At 40.6% G+C, this 15,053-nt stretch overlaps 1 protein-coding gene across 1 annotated transcript in view; it reads right to left on the bottom strand.

Moving 5' to 3' along the window:
* The window catches only part of adamts18 (ADAM metallopeptidase with thrombospondin type 1 motif, 18), a 60,580-nt gene that overhangs the window by 40,127 nt on the left and 5,400 nt on the right, over positions 1 to 15,053 (bottom strand). Inside the window, exons 4-7 of the mRNA XM_067596060.1 lie at positions 3,478 to 3,757; positions 1,965 to 2,179; positions 933 to 1,016; positions 657 to 816 (exon numbers count right to left, since the gene is read on the bottom strand). Coding sequence (XP_067452161.1) covers positions 657 to 816; positions 933 to 1,016; positions 1,965 to 2,179; positions 3,478 to 3,757 — 739 coding nt within the window. The remainder of the gene's footprint in view (positions 1 to 656; positions 817 to 932; positions 1,017 to 1,964; positions 2,180 to 3,477; positions 3,758 to 15,053) is intronic.

Genomic DNA, 15,053 nt, shown 5'->3' with positions numbered 1-15,053 from the left:
ATGTATAAAAATTGTGGAGTTCCCCTTTTATAGAGCTTATGATTCTCTTTCATAGACACAGAGAACTCTAACTTTTAACTTCTGATGACATTTTAAATGAGCAACAGTAATTTTACATCTACTTCAGCGGACTAACTGTCTATGTGTAGGAGATTTTGGTTTCCATCACTGGTCAAAGCTGTATCCTAAAGGTATAGAGAATCAGACAGGGAGTCCTTGTGGCCTAATGGTGAAGACGTCCTTGGCTGCATGTCATACCACTTCTCTCCATGTTTCCTGTCTGCATCTGGACTGTCACAATCCAAAAAAAATCACATATGCTTGGATTTATGACACTGCAGTAACTAGTAAATGTCACTTTTGCTCACAGTGACAAATATTTGCCTTTCTGCACTTACAATCTCTTCTGCTTTCCCCTGTCAAACTTCATTCACTTTTTGTTGTAATATTTACACCCGTACTGTCACCTCTACACCTACATGCCCAAAATGATGGCATTTATGTCATGTAAGGGGTAACTACTGGAGACAGCCCCTATCATCTCATAATACCACATCATCATGACAGCCAATCAGTAGGAACTGCTGCTTCCCACTTGACTGAGAAATAGGAAGTCTGGCGTTTGGCTCATTAAGGTTAGCTGAGTGCTGTCTTACCCAGCGTGTCACAGGGTTCGTTCTTCCAGGAGCAGATGTCTAGCCCGGTGAGGAGAACAGCATGGTCATGCCGTTTACCACCTTTCCCCACCAAACCTGACTGCCACTGACAGAAACTGTTGAGGGACTGGTCTGCATGGTGATTTATGGTCAAACCCAGCTGGAAGTGAAGGGAGAGGAAAGGAGATGTAGAGTGACTGAATGAATAAATCAATCATGAGCATCCAGTGCAAAACAACAAGACTTTTTGCAGAATAAAAGGGTGAATCTACTCACAGGATCCTGTTCCAGTAGTAGCAAGCTAACCACCACAATGTTGATGTCTGTCCCAATGGTGCCATCTTTGAAAAGACTGGAAACCTGCAAAAAAAAGCAGAGAAAAAGTTTTTGGTAATAAACCAAATGTGCCAGATCTAATGTTCATGGATAACTGATTATCATATGCCTTCCTCCTCTAGAGAGAAATATAAAGTACCGTTCAACCTTAGGTAGGATGACTGTGCTATTGTTATCTGGGTTAATTTACAGGTACAAAAGCAGAACAAGCTCCACTTCCTAGGCCATGAAAATGTCTTGAACCCAAAAAAATTCAAGATATTAATGCCCTTACAACATTTTTGACCACAAAAGGCGAGAGAATGTTGACGGACTGCTACCTGCAAGGCAAGGGTTGAGTGACTGATGGAGACAGGCAAAAGTGTCAGTAGGCTACTTTTCGGTAACCCTGCTAGCTTGTCTACTTGTACTGTACAAGAAGGTGAAGAGGCACATAACACAACTGTTATTGGGAAGTTAATTAACCTCCGTACAGCAAAGAGAAAAACATATTAAAGTTATTTTACTTCTATTTAGTTTTTCAAAGCAAAACAAACTTGAAACAGACTACCACAGAATTTACCACAGAATTTTCTGATAAATTCTTCAATGTGTGGGTCTGTCACCCAGCTGAAGACTTCCACCAACTACAACTCTTCAAAATGTCTGACTGAAGAAACAACTCAGTACTACAAAAAATGCCATTTTCAATAACCAATACCAACTGAAATGTACACTATGTAATTGTACACAATTACGGCGCTTTTTTTAAAATAAAAACTCATAACACAACATCACAAATAAGCTAGCAAACATTAGTGCTAGCTCGGTTCATCAAGAGTCTCCCATGTTAGAAGAAAAGAAGAGAAAAATAGAACTAGAACTGGGAGATTAATAGCAATACAACTGGTTTTCCCCGTCTCTTCTAGCTTTTACTGTCTACCTACTATCTTTTGCTTTTTTTCCTACTCCCTTTTCTTCTCCCACCCTCACCATATTCATGACGGTGAGAACGTAGGTGGTGACGTTGTCTCTGCCGTGTTTCTCCAACATCTTCCTGTCTGCCACCACCAGGGTCTCCACATTCAGACCTCCCACCCTGTTGGAGTTGATGGGCGATCTCTTTGCCCTTCCTGGCCCTTCTGCCTCGGGCATCGCAAACTCATCCGGCATGATGAAACGGTCCTCAGCAGGAGGCTTGGGAGCGTCTACAAGGGCAAAAGGGGAAGGACGGAAGGGAGGAGAGACAGAGAGGGCATGAGGGAGAGACAAAGACAGAGAGAGAGAGAGAGAGAGAGAGAGAGAGAGGGAGAGAGAGAGAGAGAGAGAGAGAGAGAGAACTTGGCAGTGAGGGTCAAATGGATGAACCGTCTTTTTCCTGGCTCGTGCCGGGTGATAAGAGTACAGGCGTGGGTGCTGAAAGGCCAGGAAATTCACTCCCCACGCTGCTTCCTACCTCTCACCACTGGAGAGAAAGATGAAACTGTACACTAGCCTGAGGGCTGAATAGCCTCAGCCTGGTTTTGTGCCATTACAATAAATGCAACGCACTCAAATACTGAACATTTAATACACATGAATCCTCATATTAAACTGCTCTATAACAAATGTAACAACACTATTGTTATGAAATGCTAATAATACTACCATAATGCTGTGACAATACACTACTATCATGTTCTACCTGCGGTTTCAGTAGCTTTTCTACCCTAGCTGATAGAATCTGCATATCCTTCTTAGTATGAAGACGGTCAAATAATATTTAATTAAATAATAATGTTAATTAATACTGGAACAAAAAAATCACTGATTTTAGTCTAAAAATAATATCTTTGCAGATGTTATCATATTGTATTGTTAGTATAATTGCAACCTAACCATCCTAAATTACATTCCCACATTATATGCCACATCATAAATTTGTGTAATAGGTAAAAGATTTTCCACAAAATGAGATATAGAGATTTTTTCCATTTAATTTTAAGATTTTAATGTGACTTTTCCTGCAGTTTTTATTTCTGTGCCTGGAAATACTGTATAATCGTTCACTGTAGAAGATGCTGTGCATATTTCTCTATTCACTTTATTCACTAAAATGCATGTTTTATGTAAAATACTGATAAAGTTATGTAATTAAATACTTAAATTTAACAAGGTTAATCGATTTATTCATAATGGAGTTGCATGCGTGTTTAACCATGTGTGGATATGCAAAGCATTGATACATGTAGGACTATGCAAAGACATTGGTGCATAGTGTCCACTTCAGTGGAGGATATAACTTCTGTATAACATACAAAATAACATCTAAAAAAGCACAATAATTTAGCTTTGTTTTAAAGAATGGATAAAGGTTTTTAATTCTATTGTGATTAAATAATTAATGCATGAAAAGAGTCATTTGACAGACTTTACTTTACTATACTGGAAAGTATAACTTGTGTGAAACTTGAATAAAGAATTTTCAGTTGGAAAAGTATAAGGAATATAAGGTTCCCTTACATACATTGCTTGCGGCGTCCGCAGAAGTGTTGCCTCTGAAGCTTTCCATGTTGGTAGTCATGGTGATGCTCCTGCTGATGATGCTGGAGGTATGGGTTGACAGGTGTGGAAGAACTGTGGCTAGATGGGTTGCCAGATCTGCTGTGGACAATGTGTTCCGCTGAGCGTTTGTAGACTACATGCGGGTGGTGACCAACGGGGGCGCTGTAGTTATGTTGTTTGGCCAGATGCTGGGGTAGCGGTGCAATCAAATACTCCTCCTCAGACACACGGATCAAACCTGACTAGAAAAGACACATGAAGCAGGCATACACAATGAATAAATACCATGGATTATTCACAAGACCCCTCAAAATAGTTTCAGATAAATTGAACAAATATTTGATAGGAATGGACTAAACCCACTGAGCAGAGCAATATGTTTTCATTGTTTAAAATAGTGTATAGACATCCACGGGGTCAGAAGTATCAAATAGTTTCAAATGTATTAAGAACATGAACAAAGGTGAAATGTCGTTGTGTTCAATCTTATGAATTTATATATATCTACCTCATCATACATCTTTATGTAAGATGTGTTTCTGTTACTCTGATGACGGCTATTGACGCTAAAACATGTTGGTTCATGGTTTTATCAAATTTTGACCAAAGAGTGATGTCAGTCTTTTAGTCTTCATATAACAGGTGGTGTAAATATTACATCATTATGTTTCTTAAGTTACTGCTTTCAACAATGTTTCTAACCTCCATAATGATGTAAAAACCTACATGTTGTGGTATCATAATACAGTCACATACTGTATACAGAAAAAACTACATTGGCATTTGCTAGCACACAGCTCCCCAGTCTCCCCTACAGCTTAAGTGTACCTGAAGCAACTCAGTCCCACCTATAATTACTACCCAGACCCCATCCTACCATCAGCAAATGTGAAAGACAGAATCAAAGTTGTGTGTACAACCAGAATCAGTTAAATCTGAGTTAGGGCTCTACTTAGCATTACTTGCTGTTGGCATATTTTGTTCAACCCCATCAATTAAAATATTGTGTTCCTGGCTTTGTTTCCGATAAAACATCTGCTTTTCTCAAAATAAAGCGTGTTATGTAATCCTTATTTTTCAGTATTTAATTCAATTTTGAAAAGCTTGATCGGGTAAAGTTTTTGAATTGGTTAATATAATTGAATAAGAATTTAAAACAAGGAAGATGATTAGTTAATGCAACGCTTGAATTATGATTCTGGGCTCTAAATCAACATAAAGAAGCCTCTTTTTTATTCACAACCTTGCTATTCATACATGGGATTTCCAACTTTGAAACAGTCAACTAATGTTTTATCTAATATCATCTTTATTGGAGGACGGCACAAACTGTTCTTCACTCATCATATCAACATACGATTTGACTTAATTTCACTGTGAATGACAAAATTTGAATGAATTCAGTGTTTGTTTGAAGGTTTTGCCCGCAGACGCAGTATGAAGCAAATGTCACAGCAGAAGACCACCTCAGTCTTTTGGGTCCCTGTTTTAGTCGAGTGGCCTTAACTGCCCTCCAAACTGAGTGGCTGAGCTACTGAACCTTAAACATTCCGTCTGACCACGGAATCTTACCTAATTCACTCCACGACTCGTCAAATGTACACAAAATAGCTGTGCAATCAATCATACGCACACACATACACACAGATACATCCAAAACACTCACTGAATTTATTCACACACACAAATAAACCCTTTGACCCAATGACCCCTGACCTTTTTGTGTGTGTGCGTGTGTCATCAACTTCCCCAGCAACCTACTGAAGTGTGTGTGTGTGTGTGTCAGCATGAGTGTGTGAGCCAGGACCCTGCTCCTGTTGAAGTGACCCCATTCCCCCCAGACTAGCAGGTAGCAAAATAAACACAGGCAGGACAAAAGGGAAGCCATGGTGGGGCTCTTGTTGTCAAAACAGTGCCTGGATACATGGCAGGCTGCCATCATCAGCCCCATCCATCCATCCATCCATCCATCCATCCATACATCCATCCAGCCATCCATCCATCTATCCAGTCCTCTAACCATCCAGCTGCCAACACATCCTTTCATCTGTCCATAAATCATCGTCTCCTCCCATCAATCTTCCATGGTGCAAAGGGAAGTTTTACAGGAAGTTAACTGTCAGACTTCATTATTTTGACTACATGTTAGGTCCACATGGTCTAGTGGTTGGGAGTTTTGTTCTCCAACTGCAGTGTCAATGGTTTGAACCCCAGCACATCAATACTTGCCAAAAACAACCTTGAGCGAGATGCTTCGCAGCTACCTGCTCCAGCGGATTCGCACTGAAAGGCTGAACCTGCAAGTGCTGGGTGGAAAGAAAACTTCCCCTACAGAGTTATGAATAAAATATATCAAATCAATGACTTGAATTAAGAGGAGAGAGCAGGTCCTTGGCAAAAAAAAATAACTGCAGCTTCCCAAAATAGATTGGAATTCAAAACACATCTTAAGGAGGTCAAAGGAGGTGTCTTCCATCAGCACACACTGCTGTTGCTTCTCATTTGCCCATCTTTTCATCTATCTTTCTGTCTGGCATTTACAACAGACCTGACCTGCAAAAACGTACACCCCATCAAATATTCCTCTTTTAAAGATGAAACCATTTTAATTTTTTATTATCTGACAGCTACTTCGGTCAAACGATATCAGTGTAATTATCCTGCAACCATGGAGGATAATTTCACTTGTTTCAAGGGAACTTTTTTCCCTCTCAAGTAGCATCTTAGAATCATTACACTGACCTTATCAAAACAACATTCAATTAAGTTTTTTAAACCTTAATATGAGATTATACGGTATTAAATCTTCTTTAGATTATCTTTTTGCAGTACATATCATCTCATTTGCCACCATACATACGCTAAATACTTACTGACATACCCCCAAACTGGCAGCCACCACATTCCAACAATAAAACTATAAAAGCTCCGACTGTCTGAACTTACTTCTTTAACTTACAACTCGCATTCCTTACATCTCCCTCTCTCTCTCTCTCTTTTGCTGCGTCACCACATCTGCCAGCTGTCCACTTTCTTTTCCAGCAGTTAGCAGATGGAAGTGTCTGTAATGATAATGACAGGAAATGAATTCCATCTGCGGGGATGGTAATAATGGTGCTGTGTGTGTGTGTGTGTGTGTATGTGTGTGTGTGTGTGTGTGTGTACAATTTTAATTTTCTTTTGTCAGCCTGTTCTGTGTGTTTTAGTGAATTCCAAAGACAGAAAAACTAATAAATAATTCAAACATTAGGAGATTTACTCAGTTCTCTGTACTCACAATGCACAATGTATTTCAACTGTGATGTTTCATTTTTTTAACAGTTAACTGCCTTTAAGACCTGTCAAACAAACAAAATATTACCTACTGTAGCTTTAAGTAGAACCTCATCAGCCCTTAAATTGTGAAGTAAAGGTTGATTTGTAGTTGTGTGTTAAGGAGCTACTGTAGGTTACACTGGAGCTGATGTGGGCCTCCTCCAAAATATTACTACAAATTGGGGCTACACCGGCTACAGACATGCAATGTGGAGGCTGGCAGTATTGTGATTGGTCAGCTGGGCTGTTTATGTTTTCAAGTTTCCAAAGTGCGTAGAGAATGTTGATACTGAAGGCAACATGAGAAGGTTAAAGACACTCTTGGTAGTCTTCTGTTTCTTACATCTAGCAAAGCCATTTGTGCTGCAGACCTTCTGCTTACTAGATTTCTTCATCTGGCCTGAACCCCATTAAATGGACTATAAGCACTTTCTCACAGTGCTGTAATACAACTTTTGTGACACTTTTGAATAAGTTAACTAAGAAGTAGTATTTGCTTGTACACTTAAAATCTCTTGTCTGACTATGAGGCCTCATAATTCTTAAAGCAGCTTTAGTCAATATTTGTATGTTAGCAAAGCATCACCACACTTATGTGAAAGAGCTCACAGAGACTTATCACCCAACTCTGCAGTTCCTGCTTTATAGCATCTTTCAGCTCATTGTTTTGGTTTTACTGTTTTGTTTCATTCCATCGCTTTCATCATGTTGTCTTCGGCCACAGCAGGCAGCTGTTTTCTGCCAAAAAAAAGCTCTAAAAACCTAATGTTCACTACCTGCTCAAGACAAAACTAAACTAAACATACCAGACTAGTGGATGAACATAGTGGAGCATTTAGCAGCTAAAGATCCAGACATTTCCCTCAGGAGTTGGTGGAGCGTATAACAGAGCTAATAGGAGAGGGAATATTGGACTTGCTTCATATCTGCTGGATGAGTAAATAAACAACTGTTTTCTAATACATTCTCCAAATTAATTTAAAACATGATAGTATGTCAATGTTGTGTTTACAGCTTATTTCCGGTGCCCTGGAGTCTACACCTGCAAAATGATCTAAATTTAAATTCTGTTTGTACTAGCCACAATTCAGTTAACACAGGTGCAGTCAAAGACATCAAATTACTGAATGCACTGTTTGACTGACAGCAAATGCAGTCCAATACACCAAAACATATAAAATGTGCCCCAAGGGTGGATATTTTTAATCATGCATCTTGCAGATCTACATTATTCCTAGAATCAAACTTTTTTTCAACTGATTTTCTTGCCTGTCTCATTTTGGTAACAAAACCCTCAAGAAAAGACAAACAGTGATCAGGTAGCGAGCTGTAATACATTTAATGATGTGCAGTGTGTAAGATGAAGATGAGCCGTATAGAGTTTCACAGAGTTTTACAGATGCCCTCCTCAGAAGCAGAGAAAGGCCAGCTGCACCACTGATACGCAGACCTCTAGTTATCTCTGTACATTAACACTTGTAAGACTTGGCTAGATTAAAGGGATGAGCGCTCTCTGCTAAACACCGGTTTACTTTCTTCCCACGTTTACATGCAGACTCACACATTTCTCAAACTCATATTCGCACAGTAACATTCCAGGTTGACCCTTTTAGCTCTGATCAGCAATGGGACTATTTTCTACATGAGGAGAAACTCTTTCAGGTCTCTTTCCTTTTATATAAGCCACAACAACAACTTACTGGAACTACTCTCAACCAAACCCCTGTGTCACTTTGGCAACATAACGGTTTATGACAGGGGAGACGGCATCTTTAGCTTGTCTCTGTATAAACTGCAGCCTCTTTTAAGGTTTCCTACCATGATATTATAAGTCAAATGAGTAAGTGCTTACATGCTGTTAAAGACTAGGGCCGAGCAGCGAGAAGCCCCAAGCTGGTGATTACCGAGCTCTGAAGCACATCTGCACTCTAGCTCAGCGGAGAATCACGTGAACACAGTGTGTGGTGAGAGGGGGAAAGAAATCAGACACGAGCAGAGAGGCCCCTCAGGCACCTAACTTATTCAATAGAATCATCATCTGAATAATTATAGTTTGCTCAAGTGAATTATGTGTCTTTAAAATGGGGTAAGAAATGGGTAGTGAAGAGATGGTAATTTTGGATCTTCTAAAAGAAAACAGCACAGTAGAAAAGAGCCAAGCAGCAATGACAGGGCATAGCATCGGCTGAGTTTCTCCTCCCATAACTTCAAATGACTGTTTCACAGGAGCATTCATAGAAATACGACAGGATTGATGAGCTGCTACCGGGCCATTTACAATCACTCCATTAGTGATAGCATGTCTAGATAACCCTCTTCATGTACTACTGATTAGGATCACAACGTGTCAATAGCCCAGGGTATTTCAGTCCTTGTTTGGCCTCGCTAATTGTCTTTGAACAACCTACTGACACCCTTTGAGCATGTCTAGGGAACACAGCAGAGGTGGGCACACACAAAGACAGAAACTGATGGTGTTGGATGAGTCTTTTGTCAGTTGGAGCCTTTGGGCACGGTCCCACTCGTTATCCCGTGTAGACACAGCAGGGAACAGGAGGACTACTCCCACACCAGCCCATACAAATGGAAATGTCCTCCTTCAAAGTGCTGTTAATTGCACTCTAACTGGGTTACAGTGCAGCTATAACACTTTTACTGACTGAGAGATGAACTGCTGCTGCTATGATGCAAATGATGTAAGGGTGAAATTTAAATGAACTTTAAGGTTTGTAATTCTGGTGAAATTCGCATAGATGTGTTGGGGATTTGTGTGAGAGCAACTTTTCAGTTTTCCAGCAAAGGGCATCCAGCTTAGTAATTGTGCCTAGGGCTAGATAGGTGGAGGTGACATGGGTGAGATGGGAAGTCACACCCTAACACCCAGAGGAGCTGAATGAACTTGAGGTTTTAAAGGACAGGAAAAAGGAAAAGAGTGGGTCATCATACCCAGTGACAATAAATTGGTACATTCACAGTCAAGAGTTGATTCTGTCAACAATTTCACCCAAACTAAAAAAAAAAGGTCTGACAGTTAAACATGGTCTGACATTTCCATACATTTCCAATATAAAAACAATGTAGAGGCCCATTGAAATCAGTGCTGTTTATAGGCTTCAGGTCAGTTTTCATCATGGTGAACCATGTTACATTTTCAATGAGCTCCTAGACATGAACATCAGGTTGTCACCATCTGAAACAACCTCTCCACACACCATTTTAACATTGGAATTGGGAGGGATGCATTCGATAAATTCTGTAATTTTCCTAACCCGACATTCACACCCACTTCAGTGCATGAAGTGGGTGTGAATGTGAAAGTGATTGGCCGGGGTGAGAAAGTAACCAGTGTCTGAACTTTTCTTTTAAGCTCTTTTCATTCTTTATTATTTCTGTCATTTTTGTGTTTACAACCAAGTACAACACTATGATCACCTTCCAGGAGAAACTGTCTGAAAATGTGCACCCCATATTTATCTAATTATTGCATCTTCCCCCATTTCTATGACGACCGTCTTTTCACTTCGCCTTTCAGTGTGGACATATTGAAAAACACTTTTGCCTTCCAACATGGTTGGACGCCACATTGTACAAAGTTCTTTTTGAGCATATCCCAGCCCTCAGGCTGGTTACATGCTTCTTCTGACAGGCACGTTTAGAAGGTTGGAAAGAGGGGGGCCTTCGCTGCCCAATTTTTCTGAAACTGAAAATCTGACAGTCACACTTGCTTTCTGCAGCGATTGGCCAGGTGTAAACAGGTGTGAAAAGCTTCAAGTGCTCTGCAAATTGTTTTTTCTACATTTTTACATTCCTACTTTGGCTACTATCCATGTGTGACTATTGAACTTCACTGTTTGCCTCTACAGTATGTTAGCAGTGATGGAGGCAGTGTGCTTTCTGAAAGGAGATGGGACAATTGTGAGCAAAATCTGGATCAGGTGCTGAACAGCCGAGACATGATCTGCATCAATAAATTATCTTTCCCTTTGCCTGCATTCCATGTTTTTGCAAACATGTAACGTGTATACATGCAGTACATAACAAACAATGACTATAGATACCATGAGCAGGTATCCTAATGTGGTCCCTTGTTGAAATAATGACAAACTCCTGTTTAACACATCTAACTAAAACTTAAGGCACAGCATCCCACCCAAAACTCCACATCCCTTCTAGTTTTACATGGACACTAGTGAAAGTATCCTCACTTCAACAGTCTGAAGTGATTTAAGCCTTCATCAGAACTGGAATGGAGACTTCAAGGACTCCACTATGATGTGACAACTGGGGCTGAAAGGTTGCCACACTACATGCCAATTGAGGGCTAGATCTTAAATGGTAAACAGCACTACATTGTATTTAAAACACAAACTTTTATATTAGCCTCTGTCCTGGCCAACAAAGACTGAAAAAACTCCATAAAACAATCCAAAAATACAACTATTACACTTTAATAACTCACCAAACTGCTTGTTAGTCCTGGCAGCACCAGGTCTACTGTAAGCCTGGACTGTTTTGTCACAGCACTAGTGAATGTAGCGCATTGGTGACAATAGTAGGTCAGATTTGATGTATGGGCTCTGTTTGTAGAAGTTGCAGCATCCACTTGAAGACTTCAACACTGGCCATTAGTCTTATGTGAGAAAGACCTTGCACAGACCAGAAAGGACACACACACATACATGGACTCTCTGTTTTTTCTCTCTCTTTCACACACACAGCATCCCACACCCATGCTGAGAGCCTGACCCCTCTCTCCTGCTGGCATCTAACACTGGGCACTACATCACTGTCAGCGTCCAGACCACCAGGGAACGGCTCCGGGCCACTCTCCTCTTGTAGCGCCAAGCTCTGAGCTCCTCTGCGGCCCAACCCAGTCACTGAATTATGGCCAAACCAGAGAGGCACATTGTAGTGGGGAGACATTCCAATTTGTTGGCCTTTACAGAAAACGGACAGGTACAAATGGCCCAAGCACTAGCTGGAAATCAGTCATTCAAGTGTCATTTTGGGTCTGCAAAACCTGAGGGATTTGGACATTCACACACACATCATATGTTGTTTCTTTTCCCAGCCCTGAGGATGAGTAATCATATATTGTCTCAGCTCCATGAGGAGTCTAATGGGATTACAACATCTACACATGTTAAATATTCAAACGGAGTAAGTGAGTGTGTAAATGTATGCCTTTTGGCCAAATACTCTTATTTTCCAGATGTAGTTTACTGACACTTTTTCAGATATTTGCATGTCATTTCAAAATCCCGTATTGCTGTTTTGGACTAAAACTGCCTTTTAAATAATCAATTATTCCTAAAATACATATTCAATTTTACAAAAGGAAAAAACAAGAGGCTTTGAAGCCAGCAGCAGTTGTGCAAGAGAAGATGTCACATTTTCCAAACAAGCAATAGACCTCAACCCCTCATATATTCACAATGTGATGTTTTCTACAACCACAAAGCCCTCCGGAGGATACAGTACATCCAGCATCAATAGCAGAGTCCGGGAAAGGAGCAAGCCTCTTTTTCACACCCCAGGGAGCTCTGTGCTTGGTGGAGACAGACAGAGGTCGTAGGTTGTGCTCCCTCTTACAACAGTTACTGGTGGTTGCTACAACACGCGGCACCGTGTCAACTACAGCCACCAGACAGCAGGCCTGATCTGTGCTGCCTGAAAAGATGAAGGGGACTGGAGGGGAGAAGAAAGGAGGTGTGTATTGACACTTCCCCTAGTGTTTTTTTTTCCTCTCACACATGGGTGCACACACATACATTTAAGTTGTAAACTGTGATACCTGGGGGTGTTGGGTCATTAGGCCAACCCCTGACAAACATCCAAGAAGTCTCCCGAGCTCATTTAAGTCAAACCATGGTTAAAAATGTCACCACAAACACGTGAGGTTAGTTTGTAATGTTTACTGAGTTTGCATTATTAGAAGCTCACAGGGATTTAAGACGTGTTACTATAGAAATGTCAACAGAGGAAACTGAAGGCAAAGGCAACCAGGGAAGGAAAATGAAACACTTTGACTAGATCAACCAGCAAGTCTATGAAATCTGCAGAAACTACAGACAAAGTGCTCTTTGTTTTCTCTTTCTTTATCTCTCTATCTTCCTGTCTGTAGAAGCCAGCCAAATATATTGCGTATCACCAACTACACTTCAAACATATGATGTCATCAAATCAATCAATGTCACCTGCTGAGCCAAATCCGACTGTATCAGACAGATCCCAACACATCTCTTATCATGATACATTTAGTTGCTTGATGGTGGTCTAAATAATCAGCTCTGTCGTGTGAATTAGTGCTTCTGCACATACTCCCGGAAGCTTAATAATAATAACAATAATTTCCTCTGACATCAGTGGAGGCATTGTTTATTTCAGGCAAGATGGCAACTATACCTCACTGTGGGAAATTCTTTAAGTTAACCAGCTGCTTCCAACAACAATGTCATTTCTTACAGTTCAATTGTTCATCTGTTCTGCATTTGCTCTCAACAGGGTACCATGTATTGCTTTAAAAAACCTCAACTGACATTTTTTCTTGTGTTGTATCAACCTGTAGCTATGAAGACTCAGAAAATGCTGGAGGAAAACTGATCCCATGAATTTTACCTATTGGACACTCTGAACCTGAGAGCTCAGTTTCCAGAGAGCCCAACCTGTCTCTGACCTGGCCTTCAGGGGCTTGGGAAAGGTCACAGTAAAGGTCATGGTCAGCTCTGCCATGACCTGACACAGCCAGGCTGACACGGGGAGAATCCAACAATGAAATGCTGCCAAGTCATGAATAATGACTTGTAATTTATAGCAGCCACAGGGAATGTCCAAAATATTGCAGCTAGTGTATTTCTGTAAGCCCGCTTGTGTCCTAGATATGGCTCCACAGCTAAGTGATTTGAATGCTGATATCTGCAGGGAAAAGTTGTTCTGATAACCTTCTAAATGAGACTATTTGTTGCTGCACAGATTTCTCACAAGGTACTGCATTTTATGTTCTTTTCCCATGTATGTTATACTGTATGTTTAAAGTGAATAAAAATGGCGCAATATATCTTAATATATGTAGAAAAAATTAGTCGATGAATCAATTATTATATCTATTCTGATCATCGAGTCATTGTTTAAGTTATTCATCATCCACAAATGTCAACGGTTTGAGTTTCTCCAGTCTGAGGATTTGCTTCTTTGATCTTTTATATCATTGTAAATTGAACATCTTTGAGTGTTAGACATGAAGATGGTGTTTTTCAGGTCTCAGAAATTGTAATGGGCTAGTTTTAACTATTTTCTGACATTCTAAAGTCTAAACAAGTAATTGGTTAATTGAAAAAATAACTGACAGATTAATTGATACTTAAAATGATCATGAATGACAGCCCTAAATATATCACATATGCAATATAAAAAAAAAACTAACAATATTCTCAATATTGTGAAGCCTCAGATCACTGTCTTCTGTCACTGATTCTTTCACAAGCTGCTAAAAAAGGAGTCAAATTTCTGATTACACTGAGGATGTATATTCTGACTACTTCCCTCACAGGGGCGAGCACAGGCTTGGTAGTGAAGGACTCAGATCCGCCCTCGTCACCCCCAAGAGAAGAATCCTATCCTGGAAAGGGGCTGGGAGGACAGAGGGGAGCTGTAAATCATTCCCCTTCTCTGCATTCACATGAGTGGCGAGCAGCTCTGAACTTGCACTACACAGTAAGAACCTGTGAGAGTCCAGGTCGACACAAACCCCCACCCGACCGCCCACCCTACCACCCGCCTCCTCCCCACACCCAAGCAGAGAGGATTGGGGTCAACCAGCACAGAGACCTCAGATGAGAAAACCTCAAAAGAAGAAAGCAAACTTAGAGAGGACGCCCCCCACTCCCTCCCTCCCCTCTCCCTCTCTCTCTCTTACAAATCAGAGAGCATTACATATGAAACAACATCCTTTCATCTCTCACGCAAAAGAGAGACTGACAGCTTCATTTCACTCAAAAACATGAGCGTGGTGCTTTATAAGGACAGAGAAAGTAATTAAAAACCAACAAATAACACCATGTTTAATTAACAGGGATTTACAGTAGAAAATCCCTCTTTGCCAGTCATCCATCCCGCCTTGCTCTTAATACCATCTCGCCCTTCATTTGAACAGCTGAATCTCACTTCCATCTGCTTGACCTGGACCAGGGTGAATGTTTAGTCCCAGTAGCTGGTGCTGACACC

Source organism: Thunnus thynnus, chromosome 1, assembly GCF_963924715.1.
Source record: "Thunnus thynnus chromosome 1, fThuThy2.1, whole genome shotgun sequence".
NCBI classification, from domain to species: domain Eukaryota; kingdom Metazoa; phylum Chordata; class Actinopteri; order Scombriformes; family Scombridae; genus Thunnus; species Thunnus thynnus.
The sequence above is the reverse complement of the archived record's forward strand: the minus strand, read 5'-3'. Positions and strand labels throughout refer to the sequence as shown.